The following is a 22126-nucleotide window of genomic DNA, read 5'->3' as shown; positions in this document are numbered from 1 at the left end:
CTGGTTAAAATATTTGATTATTGGCTAAAACCCAGAGATTAATCCTTACTGATAGCCTCAGTAAACAAAAAGCTCAGAAAGACACAGATTAGTTATAAAAAATACAATGTTTTCCATGACAAATTTGCTAAAAAAAAAAAATGAAATGGCAAATTACAGAAAATATTTTCAGAAATTTACTTTTATTTCTGTTTATTTGAGCCTTTCCTTCATCTTTCACTCTTCTAGAAAGTCCATCTTCTTTCTTTCTGTTTATCTTCCTTCTTGTCTCTGTTTTCATCTTGTCCTCCATCTTTCCTGTTGTTCTTCGTATTAGTTTGTCTCTTTCCTTCTTTGTCTCTCTTCTTGCAGCGTTTTTTTAATAAATTCACCTGTGAACCTTTAAATTTCTCTCTGATTTCCACTGGAAACACCCTTCAGATGATGGAGGTCGACTAACCAGATTATTTCAGGTCATGTGAATATTGAAAATTAAGCTAATGAGGCTTAAATGTCTGTTTTTTTAAACCGTGCACTGCAAAAACACAAAATGTTCCCAAGTATTTTCTACAGTAAGATTTAGTGTTTTGCAGTGTAATCCTTTTGTCTGTGATTTTGCATTTATAATGTAGAGATTTGAACAATAAAACAGATTCAAACTTATTGGATTAAAATGTCTACACTGAAAAAACTAAATCTTACAAAGTATTTTTGTCCAGTTTCTACTGCAAAACAAACATACAAATAACTTTTCATCAAGATGAAGGAGCTTGTTTAAAGTCAACAATTCGTCAATATTGATTTTAAAAAGTAAATGTACCAGATTATTTCAATTATAACATGGAAAAATGTATTTTAATAAGTGAAATAATCTTTTTTTGTCAACATTAAGAATTCTTGACCTAAAAAAGCTCATATTTCTTTTAAAAATGTTACTTGTCAGATAGTTTGTCTTAATTAAAATGTACTAAGATTAGCACTAGAATTAGGCAAAAATACTTGGTTAGATTTTGTGTTTTTGCAGTGTAAACATCCCACTTTAAGGTCTTATTTTGCTCAGAATGAAAGGAAACATCTTTAATGGTCTTTGGTTAATCCTGTACTGATGTACTGTTGCTAATTTCACTCTTTAGAGTTCTGCTGCTGCTGTTTTTTATTTTTTTGACTTGGTTTGTTTCTGAAGCTGCAGCCAGCGAAGGTATCCCCGTATTGATGGGATTAATTGGTGAGTGTTGCATTTTAATGAGCGCAGAGCAGGAGCAGCCAGATCAGAGCGAAGCTCCTCGCAGGCAGCCAACCACACGCATAAAATAAAATAAGAGGAGTAATCGAGGGCCTGAATTATGGAAATGAAATCCAGATGGAAGGAGCCCCTGAATCACGGCGTATTAGAAGTGATTGATTTCTGCAGTTTGCCGTTAAGGTGGAGGGGGTCCATGTTCCTTTGAAGGACCAATGGGACGACGGACCCGTTTAATTATCAGGCTCAGAATTAGAGCACGCTCAGTCCGCGCTGCCTCGCCGCGCCGCAGCGCCTACAAAAGGCAATTATGTCATCCAGCACTTAATGACGGCGTGATGGAGGGGATCGATGGGAGGCTGCAGCCTGATGAGGCGACGACCAGATACAGTTGGATACATCAAACGGACCTCAGCTGCACGCTACGATCCATACCGGCATCAATACTCCTGCATCAACCTTGAGGAAGAGCGCATCTCGCACGAAACAAATGTACTGGAAGTGATAGTAAGCATACGATGAAATCTAATAACGCCGCTGTCCGTCTTCTGGCTGCTGAAGCAGAGAGGAAACACAAAGTTCCTCTCTGGTTCTCCTGCTATCGATCGGGTCGGTGTGTTGTTTAAAGTGAGGCTGTGGGGGAAAGAAAATCACCTGATTTTACTCTCACTAACAAAAATTTACAGTATAGAGCAGTGGTCCCCAACCCCTGGTCCGTGGACCGGTACTGGTCCGTGGACCAATTGGTACCGGGCCGTGCAAGAAATAATTAAATATTTTTGTTTTATGTATTATTTGAGTCTGGAGGATCTTTTATTTTGAAAATCCTTTAACCGGATTCTCTCAGCGCGCCAACACTGAGCCACAAGCAGCAAAATGAGTGAGAAACAGATCAGATGTCTTTGGAAAGTTTCTTTGCAAAGGGGAAAAGGCCCAGAGAAGAGACAGGAGGATGGATTTATCCCGGACCGGTAGGTGAGTCAAACATTACAAGCTGCTCTGTGTAACATGCGGCGACCGGCTGCTAATGAGGCAATGAAGCTTCAAACTGCTTCGCCACATAGAGACCAAGCAGGCTGTGGATATAAGCAACACTTCTGGTGTCATTGTCTCCATCACTCCCAGATGGGACCGTCTCGTTCCAGAGAAACAAGCTCAGGGCTCCGTTAGTCATTTTCGTGAGCTAAAATTTTCACAAAAGTAAAATGTTTGTTTTTGTGGTGCATCTGTATCTTACTTTGAAGGGATATGTAAATGTTACCATAGTGACCAGAGTCAGAGCGTTTGGTCGAGAGGAGATGAGTAGAGCTTGTGAGTCTTAAGTCTGGTTTAGACGGCAAGATTTAAGGATGTCGGCCGATTCTCCAAACCTCTGTGACCACAGAGCTGATAAAAGTCCAACAGGTTCGATCGGTTCGTGTCTCCAAGACAGGAGCAACACGAATCGATTCCAGTCAAGAACATCCCGATTCCAGAAGAAAATCCACAAAACCTCCAACATAGCGAGAATTTAGAATAACCAAACACGGAAGACGATGTAGAAGCAATAGTGACAGTTTGTGGAGTTATTTTAAGAGATAAAAGAAACAAAAAGAAAAGGTGGTGGATAAAAGCGGGAGCAGCCGCTCTGTTTGCTGCACTATGATTTGGAGGCGACTATGTTTTTTCATAGTTAACATTTTTAACTGAATAAACATAATAAACATATATAATAAGGACCTTTACATATAATAATAAACATTTCCACATATCATCTCCGATATCCACCGGACTCTCAGTTGCGTGATATGTCAGCTGTTTGGGATTCCCCTCTGTTCTGACGTCACCGCGCTTTCTGATTGGCTACCTGTCACATTCAGCAGGTCGTATTCTCGTTCCCAGTCAGGGAAAACCCCACAGGCAGCGATAAAAGGGCCAAGACAACCCAAATTGGGCATATTCAGGATTTAGCGGGAACACCAACATGCAGAAGCCTGATCTGACGGTTCATAAATGTATTTCAAACAGATCATCTAGATTTTTCTCCAGTGGTCAGGCTGAGATTTATTTATTTTTTACGAGAAAAAAGTCTTAATATCATGAGAATTAAGTCATAATATACAGAGAATAAAGTAATTTTTATCATGAAAAAGGCCAACAAATTAATAATCCAAACATTTTTCTCATTAAAATGACTTTTCTCGTAATTTCAGGACATTATTCTGACAAAATTGCGTATTTATTCTGCTAACATTATAACTATATTCTTGAAATAAAACAAAAATGTCCATAGCCTGGCAACAAAAATGGATGATTGAAAAAAAGCCACTTTTTGAACATAAATTCTGGCTTTTGTAATTTCTTTTTCTAAAAAAGAAAGCAAAAAATAAATAAATAAAATTCTAAATTGAATCTGGGATGAAAAAGCTAGAAATTTAATTTTTAATCCCTATAAAAAATTTCAAACCCATTAATACATTGATAATACTGCAAAGCGTCCTAAATTCAAGTTTTTCACATTAAATATGATTTTGTTGGGTTATTGGTATATTTACAATCTAACTTGCTTAAGAAACTTTTTTATCATCACTCGGCTTTGTGAATGACTTTATTTCTGCATTTAGTTTGTGGGCTGTTGTTGATGTTTAGCTATAATTTGCATCTTTAAATCAAATCCAGTAAAGCAAGGTTCTTCAAAGAGTTGGGCAAAAATAAACTGCGAATGTTCAGCCAACTTCAGCTAGCCTATCTCCTGTTCATTCCTCCAGCCACCGGGGGGCGCTGTTATAAAACATAACTTAACGAAAACTTGATAGAGTTACCAAAGTTCAACAGTGAACTGCTTGACACTGAGATTGTTTGGATCATTTTGTTTTTACTGCTTGGATCTGTTTTATCTGAACAAAACAGCAGAACAGAACTCCATAGTGGAATTCGATTACATTTGATACATTTGTGTATGAAACTATTAAAGATCCTGAAAAAGGACTGCTAATTATTTTCTGTTAATGTTTCAAGGGTCCTTAACAATTCGGCTAATCTGTCGTTGACCTATTTATTTACTTTTATTGCGTTTTTGACATATTTTGACATATCCCATGCTTGGGGGAATTGCTTCTGTCTCTAGTATACTGTCTGTATGGAATTATATAGTTTATAAGTCAATAAACTCCTAATAATGCTGAATCCTGCATTTGTTGGGTTTTATGTTTTGTTTCACACAGAGTTCAAAGGCTCAGGTTGCCTTTATGAATGCACACATTTAAACTTTTCTGTTTGTTAATGCATTTCACAGCTATGCAGTGCTCTGCGAGCATCAATCTGGTAATGAAATGGGGAACAGAGCAACACAAGGCCGCCGTCCCTGCGTGTGATTTCAGCTTGTATACACCAGAGAAAATCAAGCTGTGAACATCCAACAATTTACATCACAAACGCTGAACGTCTTCGCTACGAATACCTTACATTTCCACCGTATGTGGAGCAGATTTATCCTTGATGATCGTCTACTTTAGTTCCATTAAATCACATCGCTCATTTAACTTTTTAAAAGGGTATTTACTTTCATCGCTGCTGTATTTACATCTCAGCCCTGCACTGTGTGGCATTCAGCCTGGCTTCGGATGCACAAGTCTAATCCAGTGATGCTGTTGGTGCATTAATCCCCAGCCGGGCGAGGCAGATGGCTGCCCTCACGGAGTCCGGCTTTTGCTGGAGGTCTCTTCCTGTTAAAGAGGAACTCTCCGCTCCGACTCCCTGTGAATCCTCAGAGGATCCTATTACCCCGAACTGGACTCTGTTAAAACAAACCGGACTGGGCCGAATTTATCTGGACTCCTGTAAACTGTTTACTTCCTCTTTAAACAAGGGCTGCAGCGCTGTGCAAGATAGAGCCGTTTTAGTTTGGTAATAGTTTCCTACCTTACACTGTAAAAACATGAAATCTTACAGAGTATTTTTGGTCTACAGTCGTTTCTATTATAATATCTAAGATAAGATGAGACAAAACTAATTTACAGGTAACTTTTCAGCAAGATATAAGAACTTATTCAAAGTAAAACATTTCTTTAAAATAAACTTAGAAGTTATACTAGCAGATTATTTCACTTTTAACAGTTTTAAGTTAAATAATCTGACGTGAAACTAGCACAGTTTTAAATTAAGATTCAGGAATTAACGAGTTTTTATATCTTGCTGAAATGTTACTTGAAGTGAACTAAGGTATTTGCTGGATAAATACTTTGTGTTTTTGCAGTGTGCAGCCCTGTCTTTAATAAAGACCAACAACAATTCATCACATAAAAGCCCAAATGGAAAAGCTTTTACTTTGAAGCAGCCAGCCTGTTCTTCATGCATCGCACCAACTAAAACCTAATCCTATTTTGATGTAAATATTCCAGAGTGATGCAAGAAAGCGCTGCGGGTCACAGTTAAACTGCACCCCGCTGATGTGTAGAAACTACTTAATAAAGTAGGCATTAAAACAACATAACCTCTGACTGAGCGCGGCTGCTCTGTAAACACGCGCCAAGCTGCAGAGGTGTGTGTTTGCTGCAGTAATAGACCCCACCAGAAGCTGCTCGCAGTGTAAACAAGCACTGAAAATCTCCAAGATCAAAAGTTTAATATCCTATCTGTGTTTGTTGTTCTTTTAGGAGAAAAAACACAGATTTACACAGAGTCTACGCGGTTTGTAACAGCAGCAACAATCCTCTCTGCCTGGTGTACACAGGATGTTCATGCACTCTGGAGTTGTTATGCAGCCTGTGTGGCTGGAAAATGGGAACTTATTTGCTCAATTAGAGGCTCCTGAGCCACGTCTTGCTTTGATGAGCTCTGAGTGTTAATAAAAATCTACATTAAATGAGTCTTTTCAGAGAAACATGCAGTTGATGGTGGTGGTTTCTGTGTTTTAATCTTGTTGCTGTCTGCAGACGGCCTCTGAGGAGGAATAAACGCTTTCATCAATTAGACTGAAGACAGCCTTACAGACAAGACTGAGGGGAAAACGCTTTCAGCTGCTGGAGATGTGAGTCTCTTTAGGCTAAATGCCGTCATATCTGCAGAACACATCCAACTGAAATGAGGGATCATGCACAGCGACACAAAGTTAGAGATTATTTTACTTTTTGTCACATATGGAAAAACTAAATGTATTTAATTCAGATTCTTTCCAATAAATGTCTCATCTTAAGTATTTTTGTCTGGTTTCTCGTGCAAATCAAGCATTCAATAATTCCTCAATATTGATGAAAAATTACTAGGTACATTGTAGATTATTTCACTTAAAATATGGGAAAAATATCGTGTAAATGAAATAATCTGCCAGCAGAACAAAACTGCAAAAATACAAAAGTATTTTGGTCTAGTTTCTAGCAGTAACATCATATTAAATTTGATATAAGCTGATTTTAGGTCAATAATTCCCTAATACTGGTTAATAAAAATGGTTCCACTGGCAGATTATGGCACCTAAAACATGGGGAAAAATAAAAATGTCTTGTAACAAGTGAAATAATTTGACAAGAGAACTAGTATTTAATTTTATTTTTTAAATCAAACTTTAGTTTTTTGCAGAATATTTGTAAAATCTGTTATTTTTTTCATAATTGCTCTCTTTAGGTTTTCATAGTCAGCGGTGTCACCATGCCTACGGCGGCCATCTTGCTTCACAATCGTGTTTTATAGCTTCTGTTTACTCAGACTTTGATTATATTTTGCATATATTTTTACGTCACATCTTGGTAACTCTAGAAGTGTTTCTCTCAGTAAAATTACTTTTTTTAAAAATTATGTATTTATTCTTATAATTATATTCTCGTAATTAAACAGAAATTCTTCCATCCTTGCATCTCCACGCTGCTGCACAACTCCCAGAATGGAAAGCTGAAATCAGAGCCTCTGAAATGCTTTTCAGATTTTTGCGTAACGTTTTTCACTACTTTGCGTTGGTCTGTCATCCCAGTAACATCCAGTTTGTAATGTGACAGAAGCTGTAGAGCTGCTGACCTTTCTGAGCACGATGACGCCTTCCTGCGTGCTCCTGTTGGCGAAGACGTCGAACACGCCCGGCCCGTCGCTCCCGATGATCTTGTAGTTCATCTCGGCGTTCTGGCCGATGTCAGCGTCCATGGCGTGGATGACTCCCACCGTGGAGCCCAACTCGTTGGACTCGGGCACCCTGAACTCGTACAGGGCTGCAAGGAGAGAGAGACCAAAAACCTGGAGTCAGATTGGTACAAGTGACCTGATATTTGAAAATACTTCATTAATCCAAAAGGGAAATTAAATGTTTATGTTTCCTTGAACAGTTTAGGATAAATCTGTGGTCGATACAAAACTTGTCACATTTTTTTGTATAAAATCATTCTTGCATTATGAGATATTAGTCTGGACAGATCTGCCTGTTCTGAGCTGCTTTGAGAATGGTCTCCTTTAGGGCCTCTTGTTACTTTACTGTTGCTAGGTAACGGGTTGGGCTTCTCTGGGGTTGCTAGGTAACGGGCTGGGCTTCTCTGGGGTTGCTAGGTAACGGCCGCTGTCTGGTACATTCCGGAGGTTTTATAAATGGACCATTTTCCAGTTACCAAAAAACATTAACTTACTGCCTAAAAACCGCTTGGTTGCTTTTTTTTTACCCTTTCCTTCCAAAGGCCCAAATTTTTCTTAAAAAAACTAACTTATGGGTAACTTTTCAACACGATAAATAAGCTTGTTTACATAAATAACTGCTTAATATTGATAAAAATTAAAGAACTAGTTTCACTAGAAGATTATTTCATTAGTAAGAACTTTTTTCCATGTTTTAAGTGAAATAATCTACAGAGGAATTGGTACTTTTTCATCAATATTATGGATTTATTGACTTAAAAAAACTCCTACATCTTTTTGAAAGTCAGCTAGTTTTGTCTTATTGATGAAAATGACAGTTCTGGAAGATTATTCTGCTTATATGGGGAAATGTCTTGTTATAAGTGAAATAATCTGCCAGTGGAACTAGTATTTTTTTTAAACAAGTGTATTTATCTTGCTGAAAAGTTATTTGTAAGTTAGTTTTGCCTCATTTCAAGCATGGTAAGCTATTTCCACTAGACATTAAACAAAAATTCTTGGTATGATTTTGTGTTTTTGCAGTGTTGGGTTGTTTTTAGAAGCAGTAGAGACCCACATTGAAGTACAAAAACATGTAAAATGTGACATTCAACATTTTTAGCAAATATGATGAGAGAAAAGTCCGAAGTGTGTGGTCATGACAACCGAGGTCAAATCTTTTCATCTTTTCAAATGTTGACAATTTTTTTATAAAAACAGGCCAAAAAACAGATAAAGCTCCTCCCTGATGGAACTACTGAGAGAGAAAATGTCTTTTCTGACCTTGTTAATGTGAAAAGCAGCAGCGTAAGTGGATGAGTCACAGAGTTCAGGTCGAAGCGAATCGGGAGCGTGTGAATAGATTTATCGCCCTTAGATGTAAAACATCTTTCGCTTCCAAACCGACTCGCTACAAACCCCGCGCAGCATAAATCCAAGGCCAATTTGCTCAACATAAATTAATTGCCTCTTGTTTTTGGTTTTTCTTTTTTTATGCGCCAGATGATTTCCTGGTTCTGGTCGAGGCGACGGATTGATGGCTGCATCCAGTATGCTTAACCGAATCGGCTGTGATGTACGCGCGCGCAGCCCGCGGAGACAAACAGCACACACTCACTAATAAAACATGCTGACAGTGTTTTGGCAACGCCTGAGTCGGCAGGTCTGTGTGACACTTAACTCCAAACACATTCACTGAAAGGGGGAAGCTCTGCGCGAAGGTTTCCCTGAGGCTAACAGGTATTTAGCATCAGGAGCAGAAGAAGAGGCATCACTCCGGCAGACAACAATGATATCGCTTCCTGACACTCTTCCTCCTTTGGGTGTCCCGTTACAATCTCTCTTCCTCTTTCTGCTCTCTCTCTCTATCGTTTATTTATTTTTTTGTTGTCTGTCTGTCTCTCCGTTCTCCCTTGCCCTCCACGTTCTATCGCCGTGGAGATGACAGCGTCTGCCACCGGGCTCGCCGCGCGTGAACGTGTAAATTCAATACGTTTCCAGGCTCAGAGTTACACAGTCCCTCAATCCCTGTTTTGTCAGTTTTTAAGCTATTTATAGAAAAGGTCATAAAGGATTTAGTGGACAGAGGTCAGACTGCAGCAAAAAACAGAGAGACGGACGGATAGATCGTTTTATGAATGGAGGAATCAACACAGCAGGAGAGAAATTCTTCTCCTCCTCCTCACTAACTCCCTAAAAACCGTCCCATGAACCTCTGCTGCTCTCCATCATTCTGGCAGCGCTGTGGCCTGCCGACGCTAACTGGAGGCTTCGCCGGCATCCCTGCAGCCATGTTGTCCTGCCACACCAAACAGAGCAAGGGAGGAGGGAGGGAGGAGGACGGTAATCTGTCCATCCGATGTGGACAGATGCACAGGAGGAAGAGACGGGAGAGAAAGGCGAGTCGGCCTGCATGTGGATTGATGACTGAAAGAGGAACGCACCGAGGCCGGTCGGCGCTCTAAAGTGAGAACAGCGGTTTTATGGAGTAAAAAGCTGCAGAGCAACGACTTAATAGTCGGACAGAGACAAAGAGCGAGGAAGAGGAGTGGAGATAAAGCCCAGGGAATGCTCTCTCTCCGTTTAATAGGGATTACAGGCCTGATCTGATGCACTTTGCGGGACCCTTCGCTCCGTCATATGGCTCTATATTTAATTATTCTGTGCCTTTAAGAGGTCCGCCGCAGTCGCACACAACCCAGAGCTCCCTGCAATAATCCAAATTCATTTTGAAACTGACACCAGATGGGGGCTGCCAGCCTGGCACCGACTCCTGCTGTTGACTGGTCACTCTGCGTGTGTGTGTGTGTGTGTGTGCGTGTGCGTGTGCGTGTCCAGAAGGCCTGTGCTCACTCTTGGAGAAGCGCGGCGGGTTGTCGTTCACGTCCGACAGGGTGATGCTGACCGTGGTGGTTCCTGAGAGCCCGCCCATCTGGCCCGCCATGTCTTTGGCCTGGATCACGACCTGGTAGTCCTGCTTCACCTCCCGGTCCATGCCGGGCAGCGCCGTCTTGATCAGACCTGGGGATGAAAAAAAAAACAAAACAGCAGGATTAAATCCAGATTTATCTCCCAAATTAAAAAAACAAACAAACAGGAAACAAAATCAGTTTTACAAACTCAAATAAACTGGTGGGAATCAAAATGACTAATTTTTGGTTTTGAAGACTTAATTTTCAGAAAATCTGTTTCTTTTACCAATGTACTCATTTTCCATAGAAAGACAAACCAGCATAAAATGGGAAAATGTATAGGTAAATATTAGTAACTGTTACTTCTGACTGCCACTTTGATTTTGATTTTTTTAATGACAGTAGGACTCTAAAGTTTCAAGTGTTTAGGGGGTAGGAGTTTATAAGTTCTCACTTCTTCCTACCCCATTTTGAGCATGATATGTTAACTGAAACAAAAAATCTGTATTTTCTCTTCTTTTTTATGCACTTCTTGTTACTGTGCACTATTTTATTTTTATATTTGTATTTGTATCATGTTCGAATAAAATTTCATTTCATTTCATTCATAGATCATCTTAGTATGCTGAGGGCGGCCATCTTGATTCACAGCCTGTATTTATTTAAACCCAACTCTATGACAAAGTTTTAGAGCAAGACTAAGATTTTTTCTTTTATTTTGGGAATAAAGTCAGAATATTACCAGAATGCAGTCGTACAACGATAAATATGAAATAATAGAATAGTAAAGTTTTAAGCCGTAATATTAGAATGAAGTATTAATTTCATGAAAACTCCTACATGACAAAAACTTTAAAAAATTTAATGAGGAATCTTGAGCATCTTGTAGTTAAAACTTTTTGTAGCATGGCCCCAATACTTTGTAGTACAACTCACAGAAGCCACTTTTTTAAAAATATCAAATATTTCAAACAAGATTTTTTCCCAGCACTAATTGCAACATTTTTGTTTTACATTTTCAGCTGTTTAAAAATGAGTCAAAAGATCTGCAGCCTTTGAAAAAGTTGTTCCCCTCCTCGCCTGTGGTAGCGCTGCACCAAAAACCACAGAAGAAGACACTGAACTCAACTTCCTCCTTCATGAAATGGAAACAAAAAAGGAGTGGAGTCAGATTTTTGTAGTTGTAGGATTTGTCTGTTATATTTGGTAAACATCCATGAGTCATTTCTCCTGTTAGCGCTAGGCTAACTCATTTGTTTTGGTTATATTTACCCAGAATGCCCTGTGCTATAGTCCGCTTCCTTCGTTTGGAGCGGTTTCCAGTCCGCTTGGCGTTCACACATGCATTCAAACCGCACCAGAGTTTGCTTTGTCAGAGTTTGATTACACATTCACACCGCCCCAAACGAACCAGACCTGGAGTTGGATTAAAGCGGACTAAACATGGCTGCTGTGAACACAAACTGATGATGTGGTGACTGATTGCTCTGGCACCTGACTTTTGGTTGGACTGGACCATGGAAATATCTCCCATCTAATTTTCCTATGAAAATCTGTAGAAATATACAAATAAGCCCTGGTTATGCATGATATGGGTTACAGTAGTACATGCTAGAAATACGACCAGTGGGACACAATGTCAGGATATTGTGTCAGAATCAAATATATATCAATCAATGCTGCAAATTTCAATTAGACCAACTGAAATATTGTACAATTTAGTATATTAAATTACTACAATTAGCTGTTTGTCTAGGAAAACCAATGGAATGGAACCAACTGCAAATTATCCAACTAGAATTGAATTCTAGTCCAGTTTGATTCGCACCAAATCATTTCAAAATAACCTAAAACATGATCAGATTACAAACAGTCCAATTCAGCCCAGTTTGTTTCCGTACCAGACTCAGTCATTTTCAATCCAAGTCAATCAAAGTAAATGAAATATAATTTACTAAATTAAAAAAAGGATCAAGTTAAATTCAGCCCAGTTTATTCATTACAACCCAGATGTAATTTAGTAAGACGGTTAAAGATTCAGTTCATTAACAAAGATGAATATTCACACCTGGTTCGGCTTAATCAGACCTGCACTGATTTGATCGTCTTTATTGATCATAGATAAGCACAAAAATGATTCAGTTCAATTAAAAGAAACACTGAATTGATCCCAGAGGGAAATTAAACATTGTTGTAACTTAAATTATACAAGTTTCTTTTCCCTATTTTGTTTGTTTTTTTATGACTACTAAACAGAATTTTGGCTGCATTCGCACAACAAGTGAGGATGAATGTTTTACTCACAAATAGAAACACAAAATAACCTAAAATAAAAAGTATCAAACATTAAGCAGTTCACAAAAACATTTCTCCCTCTTTTTGACTTGTGTGTCTTGAAAACAAATTATTTAATCGCTGTATGCGTTTTAAGCCAAAAAGCGCAATCTTTAATTTTCTCAGAGTGGAAGCGACTTCTGAAAGCTTCCAGGATCGTTTATCGTCTCCTCTGTTGATGTTTGCACCATTATAGCGCCAAGGAGTCGCCTGCTCCTTGAAACACCTTCGGCTTGGCGTCGGGACAGAGCGAGGCGGTAATTGGCAGCATGCTGAAAAGGTGTGCGCGACTCCCATCAGGCCCCAAATCCAGGCTGCTGCTAAACGCTTTCATTTGAAGCAAAGAAGCTGGTGGGAGTTCAAACTCAGAACGATGCAAAATTAATAAATTTCACCTTGAATAAAGCTAAACTTTCAGGAACTGAGGCTTGAGGAAGAGCAGAATATTATTTAACGCGACAAGTGAAGAGATGGAGGATGTTTTGAATCAACTTTTCTTTAGTTTTCAATGGAAAACAATGAAAACATGCATTTTACCAGGGGGGCAGATACTGGCATTATACCGATGCTGAAAACAGCTAGCATCAGCCTACAGACATACAGAAAAATAACTTACAAGGAGCGACACAATTATGTTAAAAGACGGATAACATCAACTGGTACAGCTGTGTTAAAAGTGACTAAAATCGGCCTGTGCTGATATAATAAAGAACACTGATCGATATCGATACGTTAAAAAACAGCTAACATCAGCTGATACTGACGTTACAAAGCAACTAAAAATGGCCAGATCGTTAAAAAACGACCATCACTGACCAATTCCAACAGTACAAAACTGCTAAACTGGACCAATTTCAACGTTAAAAATGGCTAACATTCGCTAATGCTGATGTTACACAGCAGCTAATATTGGTCAAATCCTTAAAAAAGGCTAACATCAGTCGATAGATATGGTAAATGACAACTAGCATCGACCAATTCCAAAATCAGCTGATACTAATATGTTAAAAATAACCAACATTGGCCAATACCAATATGTTAAAAAATGGCCAACATCGACTGATAGCAACTCTAAAATACACTAACTAAATGAATTTCACCTACAGCGAAACATTTAAGGTTTCAGTTTGAGCAGAATATGATTTAAAATGACGAGGGAGAAGGCGGAGGATGTTTCAGATCAACTTTTCTTTCGTTTTTATCAGGCGACTTCACTTCCTGCTTCCACCTTTGTCATTCCTTAATGACTACAATACCCAGAGAAGAAGAGGAGGAGTGGGAAACAAATCCTGCTTATAACGCGATGTCCAGGCATGTCTTTGTGTAAGAGGGGATGTCAGCTTACATACCACATGTGGGATAAACCATATTACTGTTAATCCCCTCACTAATCTGCAAATGGCTTTTTTTTCCCTGACTCTTTTGTTTAGACGCGAGCGGGATGCGTTCCAAAGCGCGCAGTAATGATTAAAAGTAGATCTTTAGGACGGCTGATTTGCAGCAAATCCCGTCTCCCCTCCCCGCTCCACCCGGCGGCGGCGGCGGCTTCAGAGGAGGCGAGGCGGGCGGGTTTCTGGGAAAACGAGGCTGGTTTCACTGCGTTCTCTTGTCAGGGATTGTTCTAGTTCAGCTTCTGTGTTTCTGTTTGCTTGTGTTTTCCTCACAGTGGCGCCTGCAGGCAGCACCCAGTCTGTAGGTGGAGCGGCGCTGGAGCTCAGCTGCTCTGACAGGACGCCACTTTCAGTTTTTACTAAATATTTAGGTGGACCCAATGGAAGAAACTTTAATTTACAAAAATAATCAATAAAAGGTTATCAAAATGGCTCGTTATCTGCTGAAGCATCAGTTTTCTCATAGTTATTTGATCCAAATAAGAGAAGTTTTTGAATTAAGAAAAGGATAAGTAAAAGTAATATTTAATGTCAAAAAAACCTAAACTTAAAAGTAGAAGCAAATTAAAAGACAATTATAAAAATAGTTCAAAAATAAATCTTTTAAAATTAAAAATATGAAAAAAACTGAAATAAAAAAGAAAAATACAAAAATACATTAAAAAAATTCTGGATTTTGGGAGGAAAATCTAAAAGAACAAAAACTAAACTAAAAGAATAAAATAAACCAGGACAGTAAATATTAGAAGGAAGAAGAAATAACAAATAAACAAAAATGAAACTAAAGAAAATAAAAGTAAAAAATGAAGGAAAAAGAGGTGAACGAGTGAACCAGTAGATTTTGCCTCCTTTTTACCCCTAATAATAAACAGTTATTAAAGATTTATCAAGTGTTTATGGTCTTATTGTGAAGTTTTAGTGTAAATAATCCTTTAAAACCAGCCAACTGAAGTGAAAGGCGTTAAAGTTTGACCTTTGGAGGCGATGCTGACCTGTTTCCGGATCCACGGAGAAGTACGGCTGGCCCTCCAGGATGCTGTACACCACCTTGGCACTGTTGCCGTAGGTGGCGTCGTCTGCGTCCGTGGCCGTCACCTGGATCACCGAGGTGCCTGCGGCGAGAAAACAGCATCAGGACGATGATTCACATGGCGGCTGAAGAATGAGCCTCTGGATAATCGGTCGGGCCGATGCTCCGTCTGATGAGACGTCCGGTCCTCCTCTGAATGTGAATGATCGTTTCTGTCTCTTTACGTTACCAGAAGCAATCTTTATCACGACGCCGTGTATATCCCCACACATGATTGATCTCCACAGCTAATCGATTGGCCCTAATGTAAACATATCTCTGTCTGCAAACCCCAAGACGCCCAGCAACGTTTCCGTGGTTCCAGAAAGTCTGAGAAACAAATACTGAGCATGGAAAAGTATTCAGCTTCTTCACATTTTGTTGCATTACTGCTCTGAGTTTTAATGTATTTTATTTGGATTTTACTGATCGATATCTGATTATAATATTCTTATTTCGGCTGATACCTGATGTTTACTGACAAAACAGCTAACATGGACTGACATCAATGCAAAAAATATATATCGGCCAATACCGATATATTAAAAAACGGGTACAGATTTGTTATAAAATTATTTAAATTGGGCTATGCTGATAAGATAAAATAAATAACTACAATTAGCCAATATGTTACAGCTAATATTGGCCAATACGGTATGTAAAAAATGACTACAATTGGCTGATCCTGATGTTAAAAAATAAATCTATTGTTGTTACCAATATGTTTAAAAATGACTAAAAATCAGCCAATATTGATATGTTAAAAAATTGCTAGGATTAGTTGGTACAGTATGTCTAAAAACAGCTAACAGTGGCTAATACCAATGTTGAAATAAGGCTAACATCGGATGATAGCAATGTTTAAAAATGGCGAACATCAACAAAAACCAATGTTAAAAAATGATTAACGTCGGACATTGACAGAAAAAATACATTTTAAAAAATGGTTAATTTCAGCAATACCAAAGTTAAAAATGGCTAACGTTAGCTGATACTAATGTTAACAAATGACTAACGTTAGCTGATACTAATGTTAACAAATGGCTAACGTTAGCTGATACTAATGTTAACAAATGACTAACGTTAGCTGATACTAATGTTAACAAATGGCTAACAAAGGCTGATACCAAATGGCTAACATTAGTTGATACCGATATGTTTAAAAATGGCTAACGTCGACCAATATCATTGCTAAAAATTGCTAGCATTGACAGAAACCAATGTTAAAAAATAACCTACACTAATGTTAATCCCTATAAATCCTCCCTGATTATTCCCCTTACGCGTTCTATTTTTTCTTCATCTCTAGCAGAAACCCTAGCAAACATAGTTTTGGATGTTTAATGTGATAAACTGTAGAAAAGTTAAAGCGGAGCGGGGAGTATTTGTGCCTGGATGGCAGGTGAACATATCCGGTTTCTCTTCCAGAAAGAACAAAGGGAGACCGTTAGCCAAGCGCTAGCTCCCAAACGGCGCCTTGCGGGCCAAGTGTTGCCTCATTACATGCTGAGGGAAATTAATTGAGTAGAAATATTTAATGGCAAAGTGCTATAAATACAGAATTGTGCAACAGAAGAAGAGAGCGACCTGATGGAAGTTTGCTAATTTGATGTGAGCCGAGGCGAAGGGAGACGTTAAAACCAGAACCGTCAAACTGAGGCGCAGCTCGGGGGCGGTTCGGGGAGATTCTCCAGGAAGTTCAGCGAACCCTGATCGCCAATACCTCTGACAATGGAATTAGACTCAAAGAGGCTTTTTTCTGTCACAGATCCACATCAGTCACCTTTAAATCTTTAAGTCAGGAGCGATCACATCACAGGATTTTCTTCTTCTCCTGCTGCTTTTTTCTCTGCCTGTAATCATCAGTGCGCAGGGTTGCCAGGTCTGACAGTTTCCAACCCAAAAAAGACTTAAAATCCCCCCAAAAGTTGATAGCGCCAGATATAGTCATTTTTATCAAATAAGTCCAAGAACACTGAATTTATTAAAGGTTTTGTGCTTTTCTGCCTGTCACAATACTAAATTTCCCCAGTAATTATTGCAATAAACAATAATATTGTTGTTTTGAAACCATTTTCAAGTGGTAATAATGACACAATAATGCAAGAACACTTTCTAAAGATCAATAAACTTTCAAACTTAATGAACATTTAACACTGAAACTGAAAGAAATGTCCAAAATAAATAAATAAAGCAACAAAAATGAGAAATAAAATGAATTATGAAGTCTCTGTAAACAAAACTGTTCTTTAAGTGCACGACACTGCAAAAATACAAAATCTGACCAAGTATTTTTGGCCTAGTTTTTAGCATACACTTGAAATAAAACAAAACTAGCTTATATATAAGCTTTCAGCAACATACAGAAGCTTACTTAAGTCAATAATCCCTTAATATTGATGAAAAAGTACTAGTTCCACTGGCAGACTATTTGAATTATAAAATGGGAAAAACATCTTGCTATAAGTGAAATGATCTGCCAAAGCAACTTATACTTTTTCATCAATATTAAGGAATTATTGACTTAAAACAAGTTCCTATTTGTGGTTGAAAAGTTACTTAAGAATTTGTTTTGTCTTATTTCAAGTGTAGTAAGAAATTTGCACCAGAAACTAAACCAAAAATACTTGGTAAGATTCAGACTGAAGACTTTTGTCATCCAGTTTTTGGTAGAAAGAGAAAAACAATAAATCATGTGGATGGAAATTAATTTATCCTGCGATTAATTGCTCATTACTGGGACAGTGCCGTCTCTTCCTTTCTAAAGAAGGAGCCCAGGTTTGATCAACCTGTGTTCAATGTGACAATGCTGTCTGCTGCAATAAAAGCGAAAGCGAGTGTCACTTTTAAAGGAGCAGCGTCTCGGCGCAGTCACTCGTGAACACATGCTCTGCCATGCGCTGACATCACACCTCGCCTGTTGCCATGGGCACCCATGCTGCCCTCAGCTAAGTGCCGGCCCTCTCTCACTCGGGGTTGCTGAACCGAGTGACAACTGTGTCACATGTCTGACCGCAGTCGCCCCGAGACACTCTTCTTATGTTTTTCATGCTGCTATCGATTGGGAGCCTTTCTGTGTTGTTTATCTATATTCATGAGCCGCTTTTAGAGCCAGAATTAAACTTTCATTCGGAGGAGAGTGACGGTGCGGCTTCAGCAGCCGCAAGGATTAAAATCCACACTTCTTCTCTGCAGTGACACAGCCGACAGTGCTGCTAATTAAATTCAATTAAATTCTGCTTTAATAGACTACAATACTGTGTTTAAAAGATTATCTGCTGCAGCGGCTGTTTAGTCTGGTCTCCTCATCGCTCGTTTAATTAGACGTGCTCTCTTTGTTGAGTTGGCGTCATTATGATGATTGATAAAATCCCACTGATCCGCAGTTTTATAACGTCTGAATCATAATCCTGTTAATGCAGCTCAACCTTCACCTGAGTAAATGTTGATCAATTTAGGTTTTTACGAGTTGGTCGCAGACAAAAGCTTCTGCAGAGACAAAAAGACCTGCTGGATATCATGACATATTAAAGAATAGGACTCATGTATGCAAATGCAGTTGTGTGAAATCTGTTTGTTTCGGTTGCGACTACGCTAAAATATGGTAATTTATTCCAACAAATTCAAGTTCATTTCCAGGAAAATTTCTAATACCTGACCGTCCGCTAGACTCGGTTTCATTTGGGACCAAAGGTGCAACATTTGTTACATTTTCAGCTGCTGCTGTTTTCCCCTCCTCGCCTGTGGGGGCGCTGCACCAAGAACCACTGAAGAAAGTGACATAAAACGGAAGTTCTTGCAACTTCTTTAGCATCAGATTTTAGTCTTTAGCTGAAGACCATGAGCCTTTTCTCTGTAGTTCACTTCCTGCTTTGGAGCGGTATCTGGCCCACTTGATGTTCACATACGCATTCAAACAGAACCAGAGTTCACTTCAACCAAACCGAGACCGAGGTTTGTAGGTGGACCAGAGTTTACATTTTTCTTTCACATCCAGAATGACAGCTCATCGTTAGAGCTGCAGGAAGTGGACTACAGAGCAGGGCATTCTGGGTAAATGCAACCAAAATAAATGTGTGTGTCTAGCGCTAAAGCTAAAGCGCTAAAGACCAAAATGTGTTTTGGTCTTTAGTCAAAGACTAAAGGGAAATCCTACAACCACTAAAATCTGATCCTTCTTAATTTTTGTGTGCATTTTGTGAAGAAGGAGGTTGAGATCAGTGTCTTCTTCAGAAGTTTTTGTGTTGTTTCGTGTTGTTGGTTCTTGGTGCAGCGCCCCCACAGGCGAGGAGGGGAACAAGTTTTTCAAAGGGTTTGGATTGATTGAAAGCGAACCGCTGCAGCTGAAAATGCAACAAATGTTGCAACTTTGGTCCCAAATCAAACCGAATCTAGCGAACTGTGAAACCATCTAAACAAGAGGTGTCAAACTTTCAATATTGTGTATTAGGGCCATTATAGATTAAAAAAAAAAAAAGAGATGGAGTAAATTTCTGCCAAAAAAATTAAAACATTTTTTTGAGAAAAGAAAATTAATATGGTTGAAAAAATAGAAATTTGCTAGATTAATCTAAAAAAATTCTCTAAAAAAATGGAGGTTTCTGAGGTAAAACTCAAAAATTTTAAGCCTCAAATCTCAGAAATGTTCTAGAAGAAACTTTGACATTTCTGAAATTGGAAAGTTGAACATTTGCTACCAACAAAAAAAATTATAAAATTTTGAGATTAATCTCAGAAATCTTCCAGAAAAAAAATTTGACTGTTAAAAATTTTGGACTTTTCAATCTTTTTGAAACTTTTTGAAATTCAGAAATGTCCAAGTTTTTCCTTCAAATCTAAATACTTTCGAGTTTATCAGGCAAATTTTTTAACTTTTCAAACTCAGGAATGTCCTTGATTTTTCTAGAAATGTACTCCTCCCTGTTTTTTTCCCATCTCCACCGGTCCTGCTCCCCCGCCATATGAACCCGAAGCCCCGGAGTTTTGGGAAACGTACCGACGTCGGACATCTCGGCCACCTGGGCGATGTACGGGTCCTTGGTGAAGCGCGGCTCGTTGTCGTTGATGTCGTGGATCTTGATGATGAACTCGGACTCGCCCTCCAGCGCCTCGTTGGTGAGCCGGTTGACGGCCTTGGCGTGCAGGATGTAGAAGGCCTTCTCCTCGCGGTCCAGCCTCTTGGTGGCGTGGATGTCGCCGGACTTCTCGTCGATCTTGAAGAGCGTCCCGGCGCCTTCGCCGGTGAGGACGTAACGCACGCTACCGTCTTCTCTGTCGCTGTCCGAGTGGAGCTACAAAACGAAGCAAAAACATTTCAAATCGGCAACAACACAAAACATTAAATCTCACCAAGGAGTCTTGGTTTTCTAGCGGTTCAACATTTTATAAGGTATTTTATATCAAAAACCAACACAAAGTGCACATAAATGAAAAATGAAAACAAAAGTAAAACAAAAAGATCATCAATGTAAAATTTAGCGCAAATGATTTAATTTAGAAGACACCTAATTAATAAAGAGAGTAAATTATTCTCATTACAAATGGAGCTGTTGCACAGTGGCGCTCTTAAATGGTGGCCAAGGGGAGCCAAGGCCCCCTTTGGAAAATTACTGTATTTTTATCTAGTTTCTAAATCTGTTATAATGAAAAAATACTAAAATAATCACATAATAAGTTAAAAAGAGCTTAATTATTTTGATTCTGATTATGTGTGGTTTATATTTACGTTTTGTTTTTTAAAACTGTGTTTTATTTTGGATATTTAAAATATCTTCTAGTTCAAGTTGTGTTCTTTACTAAATTAAGGTTTAATAGTCTTTGAAGGGTCAAACTTGCATTTATCATGCCATTATTAAAGTATTACTTGAAAACGCTGTTAAAACAACATTATAATATTTAATCTTGTAATATTTGTTACGAGGCTAACTAGTTTAGTGCAAATATGTAATAATTAATAACAGAGAAACTTTTCAGAATGATATAGGAGCTTTTTTAAGTGGATAATTTCTCAATATTAATTAAAAAAATATTTGTTCCTTTGGCAGATTATTTTTCCCATGTTATAGGTGGAACTACAACTTTTTCATTAATATTAAGGTATTATTGTCTTAAAACAAGTTGAAAAGTTATTTGTAAGTTAGTTTTGTCTTTTTCCAAGTGCACTAAGATAGAAACTAGATCAAAAATACGTTTGTTTTTTTGCTGTGCAGCAGTTTGTGTAATGCTCATTTTAATAAATTTCCACTTTGCCGCTTTCTGCTGCTAATTGTTTCAAACTCTGCTTCATGAGAGCTTTCACATTTGCTTAATTTGCTTTTATGAACACCAAGCTGCAGCTTTTTGAGAAGGAAAATAAAATTATCACCAGCTGCAAAAAGAAAATATATAATAAAAAATAAAAATAACAGTGAGAGAACTGGCTGACTGCTTGACTGACAGGGAATCTCTGTCAAAAACACATCCCTGCGATGATCACTTTGTACCAGAAACTCAGCAGAAAGCACTTTTCAAAGCAGAGTCGCACTTTTCAACGCCGCGCACACAAACATCAGCGCTCCGACCAATCTGGGCTTTGGCAAATAAACGCTGACAGCTTTGATCGAGCGTGTTTGGTGTCATTTAACAGATTCGTATCATCTTTAGTAAACTGTCACCGTGTTAGGATGACACACGCTTCGTGGCTTCACCTCGCCTCTGTGAAAATCTGCCACCAGAGAAGCTGCGTTCGCTGCGGCGGCGGCGGCGACTGTTGCACTCGTGTCGTCACGATCTCTGTCGTGGAGGTTTTCACAACGCTGCCGTCGCTGAAAAAGCAGCCTACGCAAAACCAAAACCGGAAAGTAAACGCACTCTGACGGTTGAAAAACTTCAATAAGTCATTATAAGACAATAGATATCTGTTGTTGAGCTCAGACACTGCAAAAACAGAAAAGCTTACCAAGTTTTATATGTCTGGTTTCGAACACAAATATCTTAATAAACTTGAACAAAGACAAAACTAACTTCAACGTAGCCTTTCAGTTAATTATAGAAGGTTTTATGTCAATAATTCCTTAATATTAGTGAAAAATGCAAATTATTGCACTTTTAGCAATAACTTTTTACTGTAAATGAAATAATCTACTAGTAGATT

The 22126-nt window shown here is 38.6% G+C and overlaps 1 protein-coding gene across 3 annotated transcripts in view; it reads right to left on the bottom strand.

Moving 5' to 3' along the window:
• Positions 1 to 22126, bottom strand: part of LOC103146924 (cadherin-6-like) — a 147245-nt gene that overhangs the window by 20684 nt on the left and 104435 nt on the right. For 2 of the 3 annotated variants that reach the window (XM_016677983.1, XM_007565031.2), the window contains exons 3-6: positions 19991 to 20285; positions 14918 to 15037; positions 10142 to 10309; positions 7208 to 7395 (exon numbers count right to left, since the gene is read on the bottom strand). In XM_016677983.1, coding sequence (XP_016533469.1) covers positions 7208 to 7395; positions 10142 to 10309; positions 14918 to 15037; positions 19991 to 20285 — 771 coding nt within the window. Of the gene's footprint in view, positions 1 to 7207; positions 7396 to 10141; positions 10310 to 14917; positions 15038 to 16777; positions 16853 to 19990; positions 20286 to 22126 lie in introns of those variants that run through there. The other variant, XM_016677984.1, reaches the window with a different exon arrangement.

The sequence above is a fragment of the Poecilia formosa genome, unplaced genomic scaffold (genome assembly GCF_000485575.1).
Source record: "Poecilia formosa unplaced genomic scaffold, Poecilia_formosa-5.1.2 Scaffold171, whole genome shotgun sequence".
Lineage (NCBI taxonomy): Eukaryota > Metazoa > Chordata > Actinopteri > Cyprinodontiformes > Poeciliidae > Poecilia > Poecilia formosa.
The sequence above is the reverse complement of the archived record's forward strand: the minus strand, read 5'-3'. Positions and strand labels throughout refer to the sequence as shown.